At 56.8% G+C, this 19,958-nt stretch overlaps 1 protein-coding gene across 1 annotated transcript in view; it reads right to left on the bottom strand.

The window, feature by feature from the left end:
* Window positions 1-323: 323 nt before the first annotated feature.
* The window catches only part of SOCS7 (suppressor of cytokine signaling 7), a 34,368-nt gene continuing 14,733 nt past the window's right edge, over window positions 324-19,958 (bottom strand). The window contains 8 exon segments of the mRNA XM_014574111.4: window positions 324-1,426; window positions 7,924-8,081; window positions 8,392-8,527; window positions 12,441-12,569; window positions 16,994-17,162; window positions 18,089-18,219; window positions 19,010-19,111; window positions 19,707-19,811. Of these exon segments, the coding sequence (XP_014429597.3) occupies window positions 7,961-8,081; window positions 8,392-8,527; window positions 12,441-12,569; window positions 16,994-17,162; window positions 18,089-18,219; window positions 19,010-19,111; window positions 19,707-19,811 (893 nt within the window). The 3' untranslated portion in view covers window positions 324-1,426; window positions 7,924-7,960.

The raw sequence follows: 19,958 nt of genomic DNA, 5'->3' as shown, positions 1-19,958 counted from the left end.
AAGCCAGACCACAGCCAGAGCGTCAGACACACACATCACAACTTCCTGAGCAGCACACGGCTGGGGGGGGCGGCTGCAGTCACCCGGAGGGGAATTTTCTAGTTTCAATAGTTAGGATGCGAGATCCCTCAGCAGAAAGGTCTCGGCCCTAAGGGGCAGACACTCCGTTTTAACCCCGTAGCAGTGAGCCCACATTTCACAAGGGAACAGACCAGTCTTGAGAAGAGCGCTACTCCCAGGGCCCGGCCCAGCCATCTATGGAAAACTCAGAAGCCCCGTGGGAAATGCAGTAGCAGCTCTCCGGTTCCTAGCGCAGATTCTAGTTCTTCCCCGAAAGGCTAGAAACACAGAGCCCCAAGCGCGGGGGGACTCTCCTCCTCTCCTGACTCATCCCCGCCTCACCCCGGGAGGAGGGTCAAAACCACGAGCCTGTCTGTCGAGTCCGAGGCACATCCCACGACAGCCGTAGCAGTTAGCGGATTCTACCCGGCTCCATTTCCGTCACAGCACCAAGGCCAAACCAGAAGACCCTCTGGCTCTGCAAAGCTGAGGCAGAAATACCCTTGGCTCATGGCTGGCTGGAATTTAGACGACGGCGAGAGCTTTGCCAGTGTCTGGGAGGAACTTTAAAGAACTTCAGCTTGAAAAAAACCTCTTGGGCTAGACCTTCTAACATCTGCTGGGGGGCCGGCAGCCTCTTGGCCCTCTGTGCTACCCACCATTCCACCGGCAGAAGGCTTCAGAACCCTTGACGGGAGCACACCCCGCCCGCCCTCCGTGAGGAGGATGTGAAAGCACACAGGACCTCCTGCGATCCAGCGGCAGAGCTCTGCTCCCAGAGGCCAGGTTTCACTCTAGCAGCGTCTCCTAGAAAGCACAGGATTTGGGCAGCTGCACACTGCTTAGAGCGCTAGCACCTCCCCTGCCAATTATTCTACATAGCTGCACATGAATCTGGCTCAGTTTGCTTCCCAGCAGCTCTTTGGCCGCAGCCACAAAGGGTGGTAGCCAAAGAGCAGTTCTACAAGGACGGCTGGATGGGGTGATCTTGCTGCAAGATCCCTCTCTTCCCTCACCCTGGCATCTGCGGGGCGACGCAATCCAGCCGCTCCCACGACAATATTTCCCATGCTGAGAAATGGAAACATCAAAGATAAAAACGTAAAACGTAAATAGTGCCATGACGTTCTCCGTTCTGCGTGGAGTCTGGGATCCCGGGCGCTTGCTGGCCAAGGCCCTACCCGAAGCCAGGAGCTGCCGCTCCAATTGCCAGTCTGCTGTGCTTCTCAGGAACCCCGAATCCTCCTCCGAGGACAAAAGAGATGGCAAGCAGAAGTCACTGAAGAGGCAGGGCTCACCCTTCTCGGCCTCCGTCTGCCGCAGCTTTGCTTGGGCTCCTTGCTGCAGGATCTCAGCAAGCCAATTCCTAATCGGAGAGAGGGAGAGTAAGAGAATTAGTCAGTCTGTTTTACATGGAAGAATCCAATGCAGATCAGAGGGGACGTCTACACAGCAGCATTATTTCGGAATAACGGATGTTGTTCCGCAATAACGTAGCGCACGTCTACACAGCAAGCCCATTATTTCGAAAGAACGGGCTTCTTACACCGACTTCCGTAAACCTCCTTGGGATTGGTCCTGCCTAGAGCAGGGGGCTGGACTTGATGACCTTCTGAGGTCTCTTCCAGTTCTATGATTCTATGATTCCTTGTACGAGGAGTAAGGGAAGCCGGAGGAAGAGGGCTCTCCTTCGAAATAAGCGCTGAGTAGACAGGCCCAATTTCGGCCTAAGCTATGCAATTAGCATCGCTTCTTTCAAGTTTAGTCTTGCTGTGTAGACGTATCCAGAGACTCCCAAGGGGAGCTGGGCTGGGGTACAGGAGCGCAAAGGGGAGCACAGGAGCATCCACGGGAACAGATCTAGCACTGCAGAGGAGTAAGCAAGAGAGCAAACAAGACTCCCCCAATCAGAGGGGCAGGACCCCAATCCTTGGTAAAATCGGAGACCGTTCCTGGCTCATTCTGCTCACCAGGGGAATCCCGGTATGACAGCTTGCGCCTACAAGCCTGGCTCTTGGCTTCAAGGAGATTGCAAATAACTGTTTCCCGAGCTGCCTTACAAGAAGCTCCCAGCTAGGAACTCCCCCATCAGCCCATCTCATCTCCAGCTCTCCTTTTGTCTTGGGAGAGGAGAAAGGGACCAAGCTAGCTCTCGCCTCTCAGAAGCGATTGCTTTAGTCTGAGCACGTGCCGTATCTACTTTGCCGGGGCAGTGAGAGAAGCCCTTAGCCAGCACCTTCTAACCTGGCTAAGGAGCCACGTGTCCATTCACACACGGGGATTCACGCAGGGCGTCCTGGCGAGTGTCTCTCAGGGCCTCTACAACGCTCGCGATGGTTTCCCAAGGGCAAAGAAGCCGTTCCCATAGTGAGCCCCCCCCCCCTTCTCAGGCCCACGAGAGGCACCCAAAGGATCCATGCCTGGCTGTAACAGGGCACCGGGTTCTGAGGCACATGCAGGCACTACAAGAAACCGGTCCTGACCACGGGCCCTTCGCAGCAGGGAGCGGAGGTCAGTCACATGACTAACTGCAGGCATGTGACCTACAAGAAGCCGGACAGCTTAGGCCGGACCCGCTGAATGTAGAGACCCTGGGCTCAGGGGAGCTCTAGGGTGGCTCTACAGTAGCCAGAAAGGCTCCATGGGGGAAGGTGAACAGAACGGCCAGACGGAGTCAGACAAAAGGTCCATCCAGCCCAGTGTCCTGTCGGCCGACAGTGGCCAATGCCAGGTGCCCCGGAGGGAGGGAACAGAACAGGGAATCCTCACGGGATCCCTCCCCGTGACCCATTCCCAGACACACAGAGGCCGGGGGCACCCTCCCTACCCATCCTGGCTATCAGCCATTGATGGCCCTAACGTCCATGAATGTATCTAGCTCTTTTTTAAAGTCCTAGTCTTCACAACATCCTCTAGCAAGGGCTGGAGGCTCTTTTACAACACAAGCTTAGAATCAGGAACGAAAAACTTGTGCACCACGGGGTAAACTCTACCGGCCATGGGGTTAGACAGCAGAGGACAGCCCCCGCCGGGGACATGGGTCCAACTTGCAGCTTCTTGAATACCTCGTGTCTCAGCAAGCAGAAGGGGCCAGAACTCCTAGACGAGGCCAGGCAACTGTCCCCCCATGAGACAGAATCTGCCCCCACGTGGCAGCAGCCTCAGTGTTTGCAATTCTACACAGGAAGCAGCCGGAAAATGCCTCTCGGCTGGAAAGATCCACTTGAAAGCAGAGAACGGAGCAGGCGGCCAAGCACTCCGAACGGCTCCCTCGGGGGGCAACGGTGGAGCCAGCAATTCTCTCCGCTCCTGCTGCTGAGCTTTTACGCTGTTCGCCCGGCAGACAAGAAGAATACCACCACCGGCATGCAACACCCAGCCCGGAGCGGGCGGAGCTGGCAGGGCAACAGACAGAAGAGGCAGGATAGGAGCCTGTCAGAGTTCGGGGGCCGCTGGGGTCCTGCAGCCCTTGTGCAGGAGCGTTTACCACAGGGCTGGGCAATCATTTTTGCAGGGGGGCCACTTCATGGATTGTGGGTAGTGGCTGTGGGCCGGCTCCGCCCCCAAAAGGGCAGGGCCTCAGGCAGAAGGGGCGGGGCCTCAGGTGGGAGGGGTGATTTCCTCTAGGCACCATGTGCCCCAGTGGAGGAAGGAGACCTCACTTGCTCCCCAACCCCAGACCAATCGGGGGCTCGGGAGTGTGAGAAGTCTCTCGGCCCCACCCCTGCCAGGGGGAACTGCCAGCCTTTTTAAAGAGCGAATGACACCGCACACTCCCCCACCCCCAGGTCTCGATTGACACGGGGATGGGGGCACGGCAGGGCAGCTGAGGGCTGGATAGATGCCCATAGGCCATATCGTGCCCACCCTGGTCTAATACCCACGACTCTGCGGGGGGAAACAGGGCGCTCCTGCTTCTCACTGCAGGAAGTGTCAGCACGGTACTGCAGAAATCTCAGTCTGGCAGGGCCTGTGACAAGTCATCTAGTCCAGTCCCCCAAATGGAGGCAGGACTACGTATCATCTGAACCACCCGACTCCTGCTTGGAAGTGTAAGAGCGGAAAAGACAGTGACAGACTCCATAAGCCCCCTAGGGAATTGTTCCAAAGCTTCCCTACCCTTACAGTCAGGAGACTTTTCCTAATGTCCAACCTACATTTCCCTTGCTCCAATTTAAGCCCAATGCTTCTCCTTAGCCACTGAGGACAGGACAACAATCTCACTTTCCTCTTTGCAACCACTTCTTAAAGTAATACGGTCTCCCTATACGCTTCTCTTCTCTAGACTAAGCAAAAGCAATTTTCCCCCATCTTTCCTCAAGGTCGTGTTTTCTGGCCCTTGTACCAGTTTTGTTGCCCTCCTCTGGACTTTCTTTGATTTGTCCACATCTTTCCCCAAGCGCCGTGCCCACAACTACTCCAGATGAGGCCTCTCTCATACCACACAGAGGAAGAATTACATCTCGTGTCTCACCACCTTGGTGCCAATACATCCCAGAATGAAAGTTCACTCTTTTTTGGCAAAAAGTATCACATCGGTGACTAGTCTGCAATCCACGACGACCAGAACCTTCTCTGCAGTTCTCCTTCCTACACAGCCACCTCCCACTTGTGCAAAGTGCTACAATTCATTGCACAAACATTTGTCCTTAAGGAATTTTCCTTAGCTTAGACCACTCTTCTAGAACTTGCCAATATTAGGACTTTTAATCCTGTCTTCTGAAGTGCTCACATCCCTGCTCAGCTTGGCATCATCTGCTAACTTAGTCAGTGTAGTCTCTGCCATTATCCATCCCCTAGTGTGCTTACAAGATCACGTGAGACCTATCAAACGCCTTACTAAAAATCGCTCTATATCACACCTGCTGCTTCTTCCATACCCAGAAGGCTCATTACCCTGTCCAAAAAGGGTATTAAGTTGGTTTGACATTTGTTCTTGAGAAATCCTTGCTGACTGTTACTTACTACTTTATTTACCACAAGTTAAACATGAGTCAACTGTGTGACAATTGCAAAAAAAGCAAACATAATTCCGGTTTGCATTAACAGGAGTGTTGTAAGCAAGACATGCAAAGTCATTCTTCCGCTCTACTCTGCGCTGATTAGGCCTCAACTGGAGTACTGTTTCCTGAAATGCGGTGCCCAGAACTGGAGACATGTGGAGAAATTGGAGGTGGTCTAGAGAAGATCTAGAGAACATGAGCTGTGAGAAAAGACTGCAAGAATTGGGCTTGTTTAGTTCAGAAAAGAAGACTGAGAGGGGACATGATAGCAGCTTTCAAATATCTAAAAGGGTGTTAACAAGGAGGAGAGAGTAAAATTGCAGCAAGGGGGGGTTAGGTTGGACATTAGGAAAAACTTCCTACCTGTTAGGGTGGTTAAACGCTGGAATAGATTGCCAAGGGAGGTTGTGGAATCTCCATCCCTGGAGATATTGAAGAGCAGGTTGGACAGACACCTGTCAGGGATGGTCTAGCTGGAGATTGGTCCTGCCCTGAGGGCAGGGGACTGGACTCTATGACCTCTCAAGGTCTCTTCCAGTTCTAGTGTTCTATGATTATCTTTCTAGGTGGAGATCAGGTTGTAAGCATTACCTTTCCCGGTACTAAAGGTACACTGACCGGTCTATACGTCCCTGGATTGTACTTATTTCCTTTTTTATAGACGGGCACTACATTTGCCCTTTTGCTGTTCTGGGACGTCTCCTGTCCCCCATTAGTTCTCAAAGATAATAGCAAATGGCTCAGAGATCTAGCCCATTAAGTATGTTAGTTGTCATCAAGGCAGCAGGGACTGATGAAAGACATCGAATTTATCTCAGACTAAGTCTTCACGACTGCAAAGGTCAACTGCAGTGGTCGATCTTCCGGAGTTTGATTTAGCGAGTCTAGTAAAGACCCCCTAAGTCAAACGCTAAGGGCGCCCCCACCAAGGCAGGGACTCCTCGATTTGCGAAGGAGGAGTAAGGGAAGTCGACTCCAGCTACTTAATTAACACAGCTGGAGGGGTGTATCTTAATTGGACTTTCCAGTAAGTACAGCCCAGGCCTCAGTAAATTCGTAACTTGTTCTTCCCCAGTGTTAGCCTCAACTCCCACCCAGTGATCTGGAAATGATTACAGTCATCACCCCACCCGGAAACAAGGCCCAGCATCTGCCTCACTATGTGTGGAGGCCTAAACCACCTAGGCTAGGTTTGATGGCCTCAAAACCCTGAGCCAATTCAAAGGCACACTCGGCCCTCAGGAAGTTAAAGGCTGAGAAGCCGGGGGGGGGGGGGGGGGGGGAAGGGGCTACAATGGCAGTTAGCTCTCTGGCATCCATCAGAGGCACAAGAGGAACCCTACTGAGAAGCATTAGGCTCTGCTCTTCATTTCCCCCACGTGTCCATGGGCTCCGCAGCCTCTTATCAAGTGTAACTTGGCCTCTCTCACGAAGCGCCGTGCGGATCCGTTCTACTGTCACTCTGCCCTGGCCATGTCTAAGGGCTGCTCATGAGCCAGCACAGCCCCCGCAGGTCAGACATCGCTCTGACAGAGTTACAGTCCACGACGCACCGGGACGGGCTATTGCTCAGCTCTAGGCCTGAGCTGAATCGAACCTTAGAACAGCCCAGAACCTGGACCACCCAAAGGCGGCACAAAGCAACCAACCCCCAGGTCTGCCCTGCACCTCCTGGAGAGCTGGCCCGGAATCAGAGCCAGGAGCCTGTCCCCTCTACGTTCAGAAAGGGGAAGGGGAAAGGTGGCGTCGCCTCTCACTCCTGACAGTGTGGGGTGCTGAGCTCTGACCCCGGGCCCCAGCCCCGTCAGCCCACGTGCAGAGGCAGCCAGGGCGGCACGGCTGCCGTTTCACTGAACTAGGGAAGCCGACCCTCATCACGGTCTCTGGTTCAGCTCTTTGGTGAGCTCCCCACCCAGCAGCCCACTTTAATACCATTTAAGAGTCATCAGAATCTCTCGGTGGACAGCCGCGTGCCAAGGAGCGTGCAGGCGGATACATTAGCGGCGGCCAGTCCACTCAGGTACGGGGAGAACAAGCTGAGATCAATTCATTCCCCAGCTAATCGATTCTCCCAGCAGTTGGCTGTGTCAGCTGCCCGAAGAGAGTCCTGTAGGGGAAGGGGCGTCTCCCGAAGCTCCCCGCTGCACCCCCCTGAACCGCAGAAAACCGCTCCCTGCTCAGCAGGGATTTCCCTCCCGGCCTTCGCCCTGAGCTCGCATGGGAGGGAAAAGCTACGCAGGCGGCATCAAGCCCCACGCCACTCAGAGCCCCGCTAGGGACGCGAATGGGTGAGGCTTCCCAGCTCCGGTTAACTGGTGGAGGCTGGAGTAGCCCCCCGCCCGCTGTGGGACAGGGGCTGTTCCAGCCCAGCCGGGACAGCCCATCCGCAGCAGGCCCAGCTGCCCTGCAGGCAGGCGAGCTCCAGCCCGGAGGAAGAATCCGGCCTGAGCACAGCAGGGCCGCTGGGTTGGAGCCCCCACCCCCGCGTGCCCCCCTTTTCATTGGTTGAATAGCAAGTTCCACCAGTCAGACAATTCAACTGGATTTTACATCCCTGGTTCCCCACTAGTTAGGAGCTCACCGTGTGCTGCCTCAGCAGCTGGGCAGGCCCTAGGCTCCGCTTGCTCGGGACTCCCCACCCCCAAAGCTGCTGGTATTCCCCAGGCCCCCCCAGAGATAGCCCACCCCAGCGTGTTCTCATCTGCCTGCCCATGACTCAGGAGATGGGAAGGAACTGCCCTGCAGATAACGCCAGGCCAGCAAGAATGAGCCCTGGTCACCTAGCAGGGATATCCCCGCGAGGGCAGGAGAGCAAGGAGCCTCCCACCCCAGCACGGCACGACAGCCAAGTGGGTTTTACCGTCCGTGACAGCGACAACGTGAGCAAGGCAGCCTGGCTACGTCAAGGGTTCAGCGTCCTGCTTCTGTTTGGAAATCAGCTGAGCTTCCTTCAGCGACAGGTACACCTCCTCCTGGGGGTCGTAGTAATAAAACTTCCGGATGTAGGAGATCAGAGGCCTGGAAAGAGCAGGGGCAGGCACAGATCGTTAGAGGACGATTCTTCCTGCCTCTCCACTGCTACCGGCCGCCCCCGCGCCACAGACGCCTCGCCCTGGCCAGCGGATGGCTGCTCCCTCCTGATGTCCCTCCCTTTCCCAGCTATTCACGATCCCCCACACACACTGCCCCATGCTACAGCTGGGATGGGCGGTCCCAACAGGCCAATGGAGGGAAAGGGAAGGGGCAAGGATGCTAAGATTTGCCCTCTAGACTCTAGATCCAGCGCCCGAGAAGTTCCCCCCGCCCCAGCCCGGTCAGGAGAACATACTTGGGCAGCGGGAGCTCTGGAATGTGGTCTACGCGGACAAGCTGCCTGATCCGGAACCGGCAAAGGTGCTGGAGGGATTTGACGTTGCTGAACCTGGAGACCGGATACAGCAGCTGGACGGGCGTCGGAGGGAGACCTTCGAACAAAGCATCCGGGGACAAGGGAGCACAGCCAAGTTATTTACCAACGCCAGGAGGGAGCAAACCGGCCCCGCAGCGAGCTGTCGCTTCCCGCTGGTCCCCTCTGATGCCCCTGCAGTTCTGCCCCATCCAGCCCTGCGCACATTTCTGGCTGAGCCATCCGGGAACTGGCAGGAGCCAAAGCCTCCCTTTGAGCAACAGCGCCAGGGCTTTGAAAACCGTCACGTTTACAACAGCCGAGGAGGAGGGGAAGCCTGGGAGCCAACGGGCGGGTTTGTAACCCTGGAGCAGCGGTGCCCGCTCTGGGGAGGGAGGCTCCCGGGGGGCAATTGTTCATTCCTGAAGTCAGGAAGCTGGGCACAGCGACTGCACCACAGTCAAGCCCTGGAGGCAGGAAGTGCTCAGAACAGCCTGGAACGGCTGCAAGCGAGATCCATCTGCTTCCCCCTCCCGGGCTGACCTCCCGCTTGTGAGAACACGCCCGAGCTCAGGGCAGCGACCTAAGCCTGGGCGTGGAGATCAGCAGCAGCAGGCCTGGATTTTCATCTGTCCTCTCAGAAGGGATCCGTCCTCGTCCCACTCTACCCCCTCCGGCGGGCAGGGAGTTTGCTGACGGAAGCCTCGCAGGCCAGCGGAGCAGAGTGAAAAGAAAAGGCAAAAGCTCTTCACGCTAAGATGGGCTTGCAACTGCTCCCGGCAGCTCAGGGGGCTGGGAGCCAGCTCCGGAGAAAGCGAAGCGCGGGACTCAACGGAGGGAGGGCTAAGCCTCTGAGAGCTCAGCCGGGGACGCAGCGAGAGATTTGCATGCTGCGCTAGCCATCTGCCTCGCTGCTGGCGCCAGAGACTCACTGGACACCCCCACACCAAGAGGTTAGCAGCATTTCCGCAGCAACCTGGAGCACCCGAGCGTGCCGAGGAGCGCTGGATCGAAGGCACTGGCTCGGGGAGCCCACGCCAGGCAGCGGCGCTTTGTTCTCAAAGGGTCAGAAATCCCAACTGGCCACACGGCCCATTCGGATTCGGGGCTGCAGCCCAGCGATCCAGAGGAAACAGCGCCATGAAGTGACTATTCCTACGCCAGCTCTGGGGAGAAGGGTCACTCGTGTATGTGTCAGGGCTACGTTGCTTTAAAAACCTTCGCCCTGCCCCCCGGGCAACCTGTAGCATCTCACACCCTAGTCTGAGCCGTCCAGACTAATTTCTTTAGGGTTGGGGCTACCTTAGCATTATGTACAAGGCCCTCTGGAGAACATCAGCAAATACCCCAAAGAACTCCCAGGTTTGGGAGAAGCCAGAATTGGGGGTTTCCTCATTCTCACCTGGGGCTGGATTTTAGCTTTCAGGACCTGGGGGTTTGTGGGTGGGCATGTGCAGGCCTGCAGAGGAAGCGCATGGGGCCAGGCTGAAGGGCTGGGGTGGGGAGAGCAGGGGAACAACGGCTGTCACCCCGTTGCACTGGGTCCACAGCCGGCTCCAGCCCTGGAAAGCACTGGGGACTGCAAGGTGGTGGGTTCAAATCCCCCCGCTCGTCCCCAGGCTGTGGAAGGGCTGACGTCAGCAGACTGTGGTACCCTGTGAGCATTGGCTCCTCTGCCAACCCCAGCCCTGGGAAGCACCGGGGGCCAGGCGGAAGGGTCAGCAGGGGAAGCTGATGGGGCTACGCGCCCGAGGGAGCAAGATGGGCAGGGAGCGAGGTCCCGGCAGCTGAGGTCGCCCACACAGAGGCTGCTGAGCCCCTGGAAGCACCTGGGGCCACTCTGACAGGTCCCTCTGGTCCAATGGGGGCCAGTGCTTCTGGTGGGCAGCCCCCTGACAACCTGCATCCTCTGAACGGCAGGGCAGCAAGGGGGCAAGGAGCCAGCTGAGGCCACCCAGCCGCTGCATCGTGCGCACCCGACACCGGCTCCCAGGAGTACTGAGCGCCCCTCCCTTCTGCCCCCTTTGGTTTTTACCCAGTTCCACCAAACACTGACGTGCCCAGGAAATCACTACACCCCCAGGGAAGGGCCTTGCCTAGGCCGAGGGCTTAGCGCAATGGGCACCGGTCAGGCCTAACAAGGACTCAGGACTGACAGGCAGGAAAGCCACGCCTTGTCACCTTTTATCATGGGAACAGCCTGCCAGCGCCAGAACCAGCCTGCCAAGCCGCTGGAACGGCCCGGGGCCATCTCACCAGAACCCTAAGGCAGAGAGAAGCTCCCACTTTAAAAGCCAGCTGGTCTCTATTCTGGACTGCTGGGGAGGGAGACTTCTCATGCAGTTCCCACCCCCCGGCAAAATCTCTTAGCTCCCATTGGCCAATCTATCAGTTTCTGGCCAATAAAAGCTGCGATTTTTTACCGGGAGCAGGGGCAGTGTACGAAGCCTCCTCCCCCCCACTCCCCCACCCAGTGTGGAGCAGCCTACAGCAGTCTGCCTGCCTCAGGTTTCTGCTGGTAAAATTGCCTCTCAGCCAGAGCCTGCCTCTGGCACCCCAGCCCCTCCTTTTCCCCAACCCTCTGCCCCCTCCTGCACCCATACTCCCTCCCACATCTGGCACCCTAATCTCCTGCCCCAGATCACAATCCCCTCCTACCCTAGGTCGCATCCCAAACCCCTGCACCCCAGTCCCCTGCCCTAGGTCACAACTCCCTCCTGCACCCCAATCCCCTCCCCCAACCTCCATCCCAGACCCTGGAATTCCTCCAGTAACATCCTGGAAGAGTGCGGCTCTCGACCACTTTGCAAAATCTTGGAGCGGTCCCCCTCAAAAATAAATTGCCCACCCCTGCTCTCTCATCACCCTCTTGACACCTTCCCAGGCCCTGCCTCCCTTTGCACCTTTCTGCCTGAGTCTGGCTGTCTGGGCGGATTCCTCATGCTCCAGCCATTTCATTCAGGAGTTGCTGTGCACCCCCGCTCAAACCGCCGCACCCCATTACAGCCCCTAACCATCACTGGCACTAGCGGTCCGGTCTTCCTTTCCTGCTGGATTTATCCCGTCAGCTTCTGGCTCCGGGGTACAGAAGGAGCCGATGACAGGCTGTCCCAGCGCACGAACGTAGTCTGATAGCAGAACTCGCTTTGCTGTTACAGGGAATCGTGCGTACGCGGAACCAGCTTGACTTGGGGGAGGGGAGGGGAGGAAGCCGGTTCCCTACCAATCCTCAATCAAACATGGACTGAAAGCCTCACTCATTCTCCTTCCTTGTGGCAAGCGCTGCCGGCGGGTGCGTTCCAGCCCTGCCGCTCCCCACGGGACTTGAGCGACAGGAGCGACTGCATGAGGCTCACGTGGAGTTTGTCACTTGGAAACCCTCCCATGCACGTGCCTAGCTTAATGCGGCTCTGCTCAGCCGGCCCCAGGGGAGAACTGGGGAGCGCGGAGCCGCCCACGAGAAGCAGCAAACAGCACAGACTAGGAGAAACAGTGAAGTTTTAACTGGCTACCAGCCAGCACATGGCATGATGGAGCACTAGGGAGTCTGTGCTGAGGGGCTGGGCCTGTTGTCTAGTGCGCACAGCCACATCTGCAACGAGCAACCCACAGCCGGGTCTTCTCAGCACTAGAACAGCACACAGGCGTTTAGTGCAGGTACCCAAAGGACCGGAGCAGACACCAACGTCATGCGCGTCAAGTGGCCAACGTGAGAAATCCCCCAGTAAGTCATGCACCCCAGAGGTGGGAGCTGCGGTACGTGCTCCCACCCGGGGGAAGACGGTTGTTAGCACAAGCAGCTGAGGGAGACAGACGTGCCTGCCAGATGCCGGTCTAAAAGCCGCTGTGCAAGCACACTTGAGACAGCGTTGGTCACAGCGTGCTAAACCAGAGCCCCACGAGCAGGGCTCGAGCGCGTGCCCCACCAGATCACAGATCTCACCCCCCGCCACACACACAAAGCTGTAAGTAGTTGTGGGTGCAGGACTCACCTGGAACTCTGGAGCGCAGGAAGTAAAGGAACTTCCCGTTCTTGGAGTGCATGATGGCTCTCTTTATGAACTCCACCACGGACTGGCAGCGGTCCTCAAATTTGGGGTGACACCAGAGACTGAAGGTTCCTGCCAACAGGAAACAATTCTCGTTAGAGGGAGAGACTCTGTCATCCGTGCTGCTCGCTCGTGCTCTTCGGCTAGGCGACATGCACCACAGCGCTGGCCTATTCAGACAGGCCAGGGACTGAACCGCCCTCACACAGCTGGCTAGACACCAGCTCCCACCGACAATGACCCTGGTGCTTACAGATGCCTCTGGCTCCTGCCCTTGTAAAGAAAAACCAAAACTGTGACCTAAGCGTGTCGGCTGCAGCGATGCCCCCATCAATCTACAGAGACCCTTCAGCAACAGCTCTGTGGGGCTGCCCCATGGCCTCTCAGTGCTTCTCGCTAAAGGATTCTGACACCCCAGCCCAGCACGTAAGTGTGGCTGATGCAGGAGCAGAGCCCACACAAGCAGACCAATCCCAGCAGTGGAGTCGGTCTCTAGACACTGTGGCCTGCCCTCCAAGCGGGCCTGGTGTGGCCCAGGGTCCAGATGCTTCAATCCAACCCCGCCCCATCTACCTAGAGGCGGGGTTAAGGGACACAGGGTGGTGGTTCCTCCCATGCTGGCCTGGGATACAATTTCTGCCTGAGGCTAGGGCTGGGAAGAGCTAGAGACACAACCCCTCCCCCATCTAAGCTGCTCGAAGACCTCTCAGTGGGTTAGTCTGAGCCTTAGAAGCCATCCAAGAGAACTCTCCTCCCCCACCGAGAGGCAGCCCCCGCTTGCAGGAGTGTTATAGGCAGGTCTGCTCCTCCCCTCAGCCTGCTGCGTGTGGCCAGAGCAGCCTCCAGCAATGGAAAAGGACGCACGGACTTCGAAGTAGCTCAGGAGGGCACCGTATGGAACAGCTCCACCGGAACAGCCACGGCAATGCTGCCAGGAGCCCCCTCGACACAGGAGCTGTGCCCCAGGGCGGAGAGAGGCACCCCCAGGGAGCACTGCAGGACTCCTGCACTGAGCGGGGCTTGCAGGAAGTGATAGGTAACCGCTGCGTTACAGACACGCACAGAGCACTTACATTAGCACAGGGCTACCCAGCTCTGGAAGCCCTGGGGGCCACAGTGATACTCACAGAACATGCAGAGGGCCACAACTTAAGCGGGGTTGCCCATACATGCAAATATGTATGCAAATCTATGCAAATAGCATCTTTTACACCGACGGGCATGAATACAAAGATTAAGCCTTAAGCCACGGCACCGGACCCGAACAAGGCCAGTGAGAGCCAGTCAGCACCTCTCAGGCTCTGCCCACAAGGCTAAGCAGCCAGCACTTCCCACAATGCCCCAGGGCTCCTGGCACCTCCTCCTTGGGGGCTAGAAATGCCGACACCCTGCACCCATCTCTGCCAGCCAGCCCGTCCACTTGCATCTTGCAGTGCTCACCCCACCTGGGAGACGCCTTCCCGTTGTGGAGCGTGTTCCCAGGGGAGGCCACGTTCAAAGGATCCCACCCACAGCCCGTGTGTTGAGCCCCATGTAAACCCAAACTGCACGGCAGGCCACGTGTTGAGTAGCCCTACAGTAGGGACTGGCCGAGGCGTAGCTAAACGCACATAGCTATCCCAGTGCCAGTTCCGGCCCTGCAGGCCTACCCAGGCCATGAGTCAGGAATAGCTACTGTGGCGTATAAACCCCAGGCTGTAAGATCTACCTGCTGCAGGAAGATCAGAGAATACTGGCCCAGTTCTGCCCGCATGCTGCTCGGGACATAGGATGCTTTTGCCTGCATGTATGCTACATTCCTTAGGCACAAGCAAGCGTCCCCCGGTACTTCTCCCCCGCCGGAAATCTGAAGGTCAAACAGGTCTTTCTGCACCATTCCTCTAGCTCAGCCACTTTCACCCTGTAGCAAAGCGCTCAGCTCTGCAGTTTTCAGAACCGTGCAGTAGCCAGTCACCCCTAATGCAAGTGCCGAATGAATTAGACCAACAGGAGCACTAGGGTCTTTCTGCAGAGCAAGTCCTGGGAACGACTGGAGAGGACTGGGGTGTCAGGGAGAACAGGCAGCTCTGAACGTCGTCTTTTATATTCCACTTGGGCCCAGCTCCAGGTCTCATGATGCTGCACACCCTACAGAGACGCAGGGACCTCTCCAAAGCGCCTAATCGACTTCAAAATCCCATCGACTTTCAATCCAACTTAGGCTCCTCCATGTCTCACTTCTGAAAGTTTTATTAATGGGCCACACCTCAAGCAGTTTATAAATGATGGCCCCCATCCAGCAGAGCAGCTAAGCACATGCTTAACATTAACCAGGAGGAATCCCACTTAAAAATCAATAGCTAAGCGCACACTAGGTGTGCTCTGAGGAGCCAGCATCTAAGCACCTCGAAGAACAGTCAGGAGAGGGGGGTTCAACCCGACACACACCCAGCTGTGATGGTACGGCCTCACAGCGGAGGAGCCGCCAAGGAAGGGTCACTAGCCTTACAGAAGTACAAGAATTAAGTTTGAGAGGCAGTGAAGAAGACTTGCTCCAACTCTTGCTCCTGGAAGGAGAGGATCACACTGTACAAGAACTTTTGGCAAGAGGGCCTCAAATTCCACATTACAACCTGCACCCACCCATTCCAGCTTTATGGCAAGAGACACTGTCTAAAGGGGAAGTGAGCTAGGCAAGCTCAGAGGGAAACTTTTTGCAGGCATGTCTTTAGAAGTTGGTATCTACTGAGGTGACCAAGTACTCTGGTACTTGGACAAGTAGCTACAGACTGCAGGGTTTGTAAGACGGTACCTCCTCAAAACATCTGAGTCTCTCAGGTACGTGCTACCCTCCGGAACATTTTGTGCACAGTGCCAAGACAGAAAACCACATGTGAACGGCAAATGCGGAGGGGGAAATGGGGGGAGAAGTATCCTTCAAGCAAGATGCCACATGAGGCAGGAAGCTGGTGTGAGCAACACACAAAGACTTCTCAGAATAGAAAAGCCACACGATCAAAGTTAAAACTTCTGCAGGGAGGCTGACAGTTTGTACGAGCCAGACACACGCACGCTGATCTGCCCTCGACTCAGTTAATGAGGAAGTGACCAAAGGCCAAGGCACTTAGCCGGGACACTCCTGTCACCTGGTAAACGGGAGGCGATAACGATTACGACTCAACAGCCCCAAAGTTTTGCCAGTCTTCAATCGCCAGAACTGAACTGTTCCATCAACTGCCCCATAAGAACAAGATACAGCAGCTGCACCCTGAGCTAGGTCTCCCACACAGGTCAGGTTTGATGGTCACAACGGTCCCGCCTGGCTTCCAAGCTCTATTAAGGAATCAATACGCTTTTTGTATTGTCTTACACAGCAGCTTTGCAAGTCCATTAGCTCCTTCCTACTAAGCTTTCCCAAAGTGAAGCCTGCAGAGCGGGCGGGGGGAGGAGGGGAGAAGAGGGAACAGGGAATCTGTTACATTGCTCTGAACTCCTCTGAGAAGGGCCCTCCCATCCCCCTCCTCCTCCTCCTCCTTCACTGAGAAATGGACCAATGGAGCATTTGCCACCCAAGAGCCTCCCGTGGCCACTAAGCCTGTGACGAGCTTGTCTGCAGAGCCGGCCGCAGCCGAGGCGGGACTGGGTGCTATGACAACGCGTGGGCGAATGGCTCCGTATTTAGCCTTCGCTGCTGAGAGCAGAAGGGGGGGGGGGGGCGTTTCACAGCCTTACGCTGGCAAAGTAGGTCCAAATATTTACACCGAGGGCAGCAGCTCTCAAACCTCTCAGCCCATGGAGCCCCCGGCTCAACGCAGACTTTTCTGGGCACCACCAGCCATCTGCCCAGGACAAGGTGGGTGCAGGAGCAGGCTGTGGGGTGTCTCAGCACGAGGGGGTGGATGACAGGAGTAGGGCGCTTACCTGGCTCCATGCCTCCCGCCATTCCCGGGCACCGCCCCCCCACTGCTCCCACGGCCAGACTCCCGGCCAATGGGAGCAACGGGGAAGGCCTCCACGTGAGCAGTTTCCCTCAGGAGGGAGAGGGAGAGGGGCAGTGCACAGAGCCGCTTCCTTCCCCCCAAGCCAGATCCAACCCCAAGGCTGACCTGCCTGTAGTGGGAAGCCGGTGCTCCGACCTTGCAGGGAGGAGAAGAGGAGGGGCAGGGCGGGAGCACCAGCTCTGGCTCCCCATTGCAGAGGGGCAAGCCTCAAGCCCACCTGCAACACTGTTGGACCACTAGCGAGCCACGAACCACACCTGGAGAACCACTGACTTAGGGCCTTCGTTAGCGCCTCTGTGACCAACCCAGTACTGACCCGCCGAGGGCTGCAGTTCGGCATAGAAGCAGAGCCCAGGCTGGCGGAATGCAGGGTCTGCTTTGCAGGCAGGACAATGTACAAAGCGCAGCTCGTTCCGGGCGCCTAGGGACGGAGTTACAGCGCGGAGCTGATTAGCCGATCAGGACAGGGCTGGGACCCAGGGAGGGAAACCATTCCCAGAACCGGGCTGCTCTTACCTCGGTAGTGCTCCATTCTGGTGTGGTGGGTGATCCCTTGGGACCGGAAGCTTAAGCTCAGGATGTAACGCGGGTCGGAACTGTCGCGTACCAGGAAGGATCCGTCTGGTTTCCCCTTGAGCTTCATCTCGGCATCTTCCCAGTTCATCGGTCCCCAGTACCAACCACACTGCCAGGAGAGAGGGCGAAGAGGCCTTCAGACTGATAAGTGAGGAGAGGCACTTGCCCATTAACACTCTTTACTAATTGGCTTAACCATCAAGGGATTCAGACGAGGATGTTAGAAGGCGGTTATCGGGCTAATCGTATCATCGATACGATCAGTCGACAGGGCCGCTCTGCAGAGTTGCAGCGGGAGTCGCTCCAGGAGCCGGCTCGAGCTGGGACTGAGCAGCCCGGGCCCCTGCCAGCTCCGGAGCCACCCACGCTGCAGCGGACAGCAAGGAAGAATGAACAGTGTGGCATGTCTGTAGCTGTTGGCAGACATCGCTCTACAACATTTCCTCTGCAAGGAAAGTATTTCACTCCAGGAGCTGCAGTTGATCATACTGGTATATACTGCGGTTAACTCCCCCGCCAACAAAGGCTATCAGCCACGTGCCCCCCCATCACCTGCTCTGGGGAGGAGTTTAAGAGCAAGCTCAGACAGTTCAGAGCAAGTAAACAGCATTAAACTCTTCTGCTCTAGCTATACTAGCAGATAAACCAGTTTCGTCACTAGTCACATGGCTGGTGATCACTGGCAGCACCGAGTCAATTTCTTAGAGCAAACAGGAGCATCATTCCAGCACACATACACAATGTGTCTTTACACATGCAAGCTTCCGAAATAAAGAGAACATCTCACACACGCCCCTTCCAATTCCATCCACGTGTTTCTCAAGCTGGGGTGACTATACAAGGGGAGAATTTGTCACTGGCGGGGCTGTAATTAGGGGAATACAGCTTCCCTTCTCTTATCCCTGTCTCATGCTTCCAAACCCATTCGGGGGAAGCTTGAAAGCCCAACAGGGCAGCTCTCTGAGTTAACCCACAGACGGTCCAGCAACCGAGAACCTTTGGAGGCCTCGCAAGAGCAGCCACAGAAGCCCTTACCTTTTCCAGTTCTCGCAGGCTCGCTGCAAAGCTGCTCGAGTCTGGTCGGTAGAGAGGACACGGAAGATGCTGGGTGGTCTGGCCGTTCGCTGCCTCCATCGCTCTGAACGGGACAATGCGGGGAAACGCATCTGCAGGGAAACAACCGCCACGGCAGACAGCGGTCACCTATTTACAAGCAATGCTGCAAAGAACACAAGCCGCCCTCCCCAAGCAGGCCCCGGGTTCTAGAGGGCCAGGCAGGCACAGAGAAGCCACGGCAGGAGAAAAGCAGCTGCCTTGATGGCCGGACAGCGTCCTTGGGAAGGAGCCCCGAGCTGGAAAACCTGGCTAGCAACTCCAAGGCAACCAATTCATTGTCTTCACTGGCAGCCCCTCCGAGGGCTGACCACAGACACAGGGCTGCTTGAAAAACGGATTGCAAAGGGAGGCCGTCCATGCAGTCTAGGCTCCAAAAATTGAACAGCCTAAAGTTAGAACCAGGAAGACAGGAGACTGGAGGCGAAGGGACAGAGCCCTGTGCGTGATGCCACCCAGCTCCACAAAGCCAGATGTCCATGAGCCCAGGGGGCCAGCACCGAGACCTACTCCCAGAACTGCCCCAACGCTAGAAGCGGCTGGCTCTGTGCACATGCCAATTCTGCTGAAGCGCAGAGAGGAAATGGAGAAGAGGGGAGGGGGCCCGATGCAAGAGGGAAGCGAGGACACTGAGCAACGCCGCCAGCCACAGTCCACGTACAAATCATTTCACAAGGAGCCTAGAGGCCTGACTCAAGCATGTCTCCGCTCCGCCCTGCCTTATCTGGCCCAGTCAAAGGGGCAGCGCCCGGGCCTTGCTATCGCGCTCCCGGGCGATACAGCCCGAAGTACGGCCATACGTTTGCCAGGCCAAAGCAGCCTTGCCGCTAAGCCTAAGCTGACCTGGAGCGTGGGGTGGAGGCGGCGGAGGCAGAGGGAAAGACTGCAGGGAGGACCCCATCGGACCCACTAGAACGGACGTAGGCAGCGTTCCACAGATATCATCTAGAAGAGAACAGAAGCAAGAGAGGTTGAGAAAATAGGGAAGGAAGCAAGCTGCCAAGGGCGCAAAAGCAAGCCCAGCATTCGGCTCTGCTTGCGGTGCCGGGCGGGAGGGGAAGAGACAGCGCATGCACCAGCAATTCAGCCTTCCGCTGGCTTCTCCGAAGAGCGGACGTTGGTGCAACCTCCCTGCAGGCGTGCACCCCACCCTGCAAATCAAGATTGTCCATTTCTAAACTGGGTATTTAGGGGGCACGGGGCTGGCTACAGATGATTAAGAATATCAGTGCAGGCTTTGGGAGGTCTAACGGCCCCACCCAGCATGCAGTCACGTCCGCGGCGCCCAAGTTTGCATTGCCGTCTCAGAAGCCGGGGAGCGCTGCAGAGCGAGCATGTTAAACCCAGGAGAAAGGGCCCGCCTCAGTGTCCTACAATAACCCTCCCTGGAGAGGCCTTGGAAAAATTCTTTGCATGGGAAGTGAAAATGGGAAGGAACCCTGTGCACTGTACTCCAAAACGGGACAAGAATTGAAGCCCTACCAAGTCCAACCCAGACACAGGGCCAGGAAGGAAGGACAGGGCGAGGGGCGCAGAGTACCTAGAAGGCTGAGGCTTCTCCGGGGCGGAGGCGGAGGCGTCGGAGGATGAGGGGAGGTCAGTCCTCGCTGGGAGATGTCCACATCCACGAGTGACACAGTTTCCCCTGAGAGATTCATGGAGAGAGACGAGTGAGAGATTGCCCCTGCTCCAGAGCAGGCATGGGGAAGAGACTGTCACGCTGCAAGGCGGTGGCTTGAGGGAGGTTTGGAGGCCAGTTTCCATGCAGGCCACAGGCCTCTGCTTCAGTCTC

Source organism: Pelodiscus sinensis, chromosome 29 (genome assembly GCF_052426305.1).
Source record: "Pelodiscus sinensis isolate ZL-2025 chromosome 29, ASM5242630v1, whole genome shotgun sequence".
NCBI lineage: Eukaryota > Metazoa > Chordata > Testudines > Trionychidae > Pelodiscus > Pelodiscus sinensis.
This window is presented reverse-complemented; position numbering and strand designations above follow the sequence as displayed.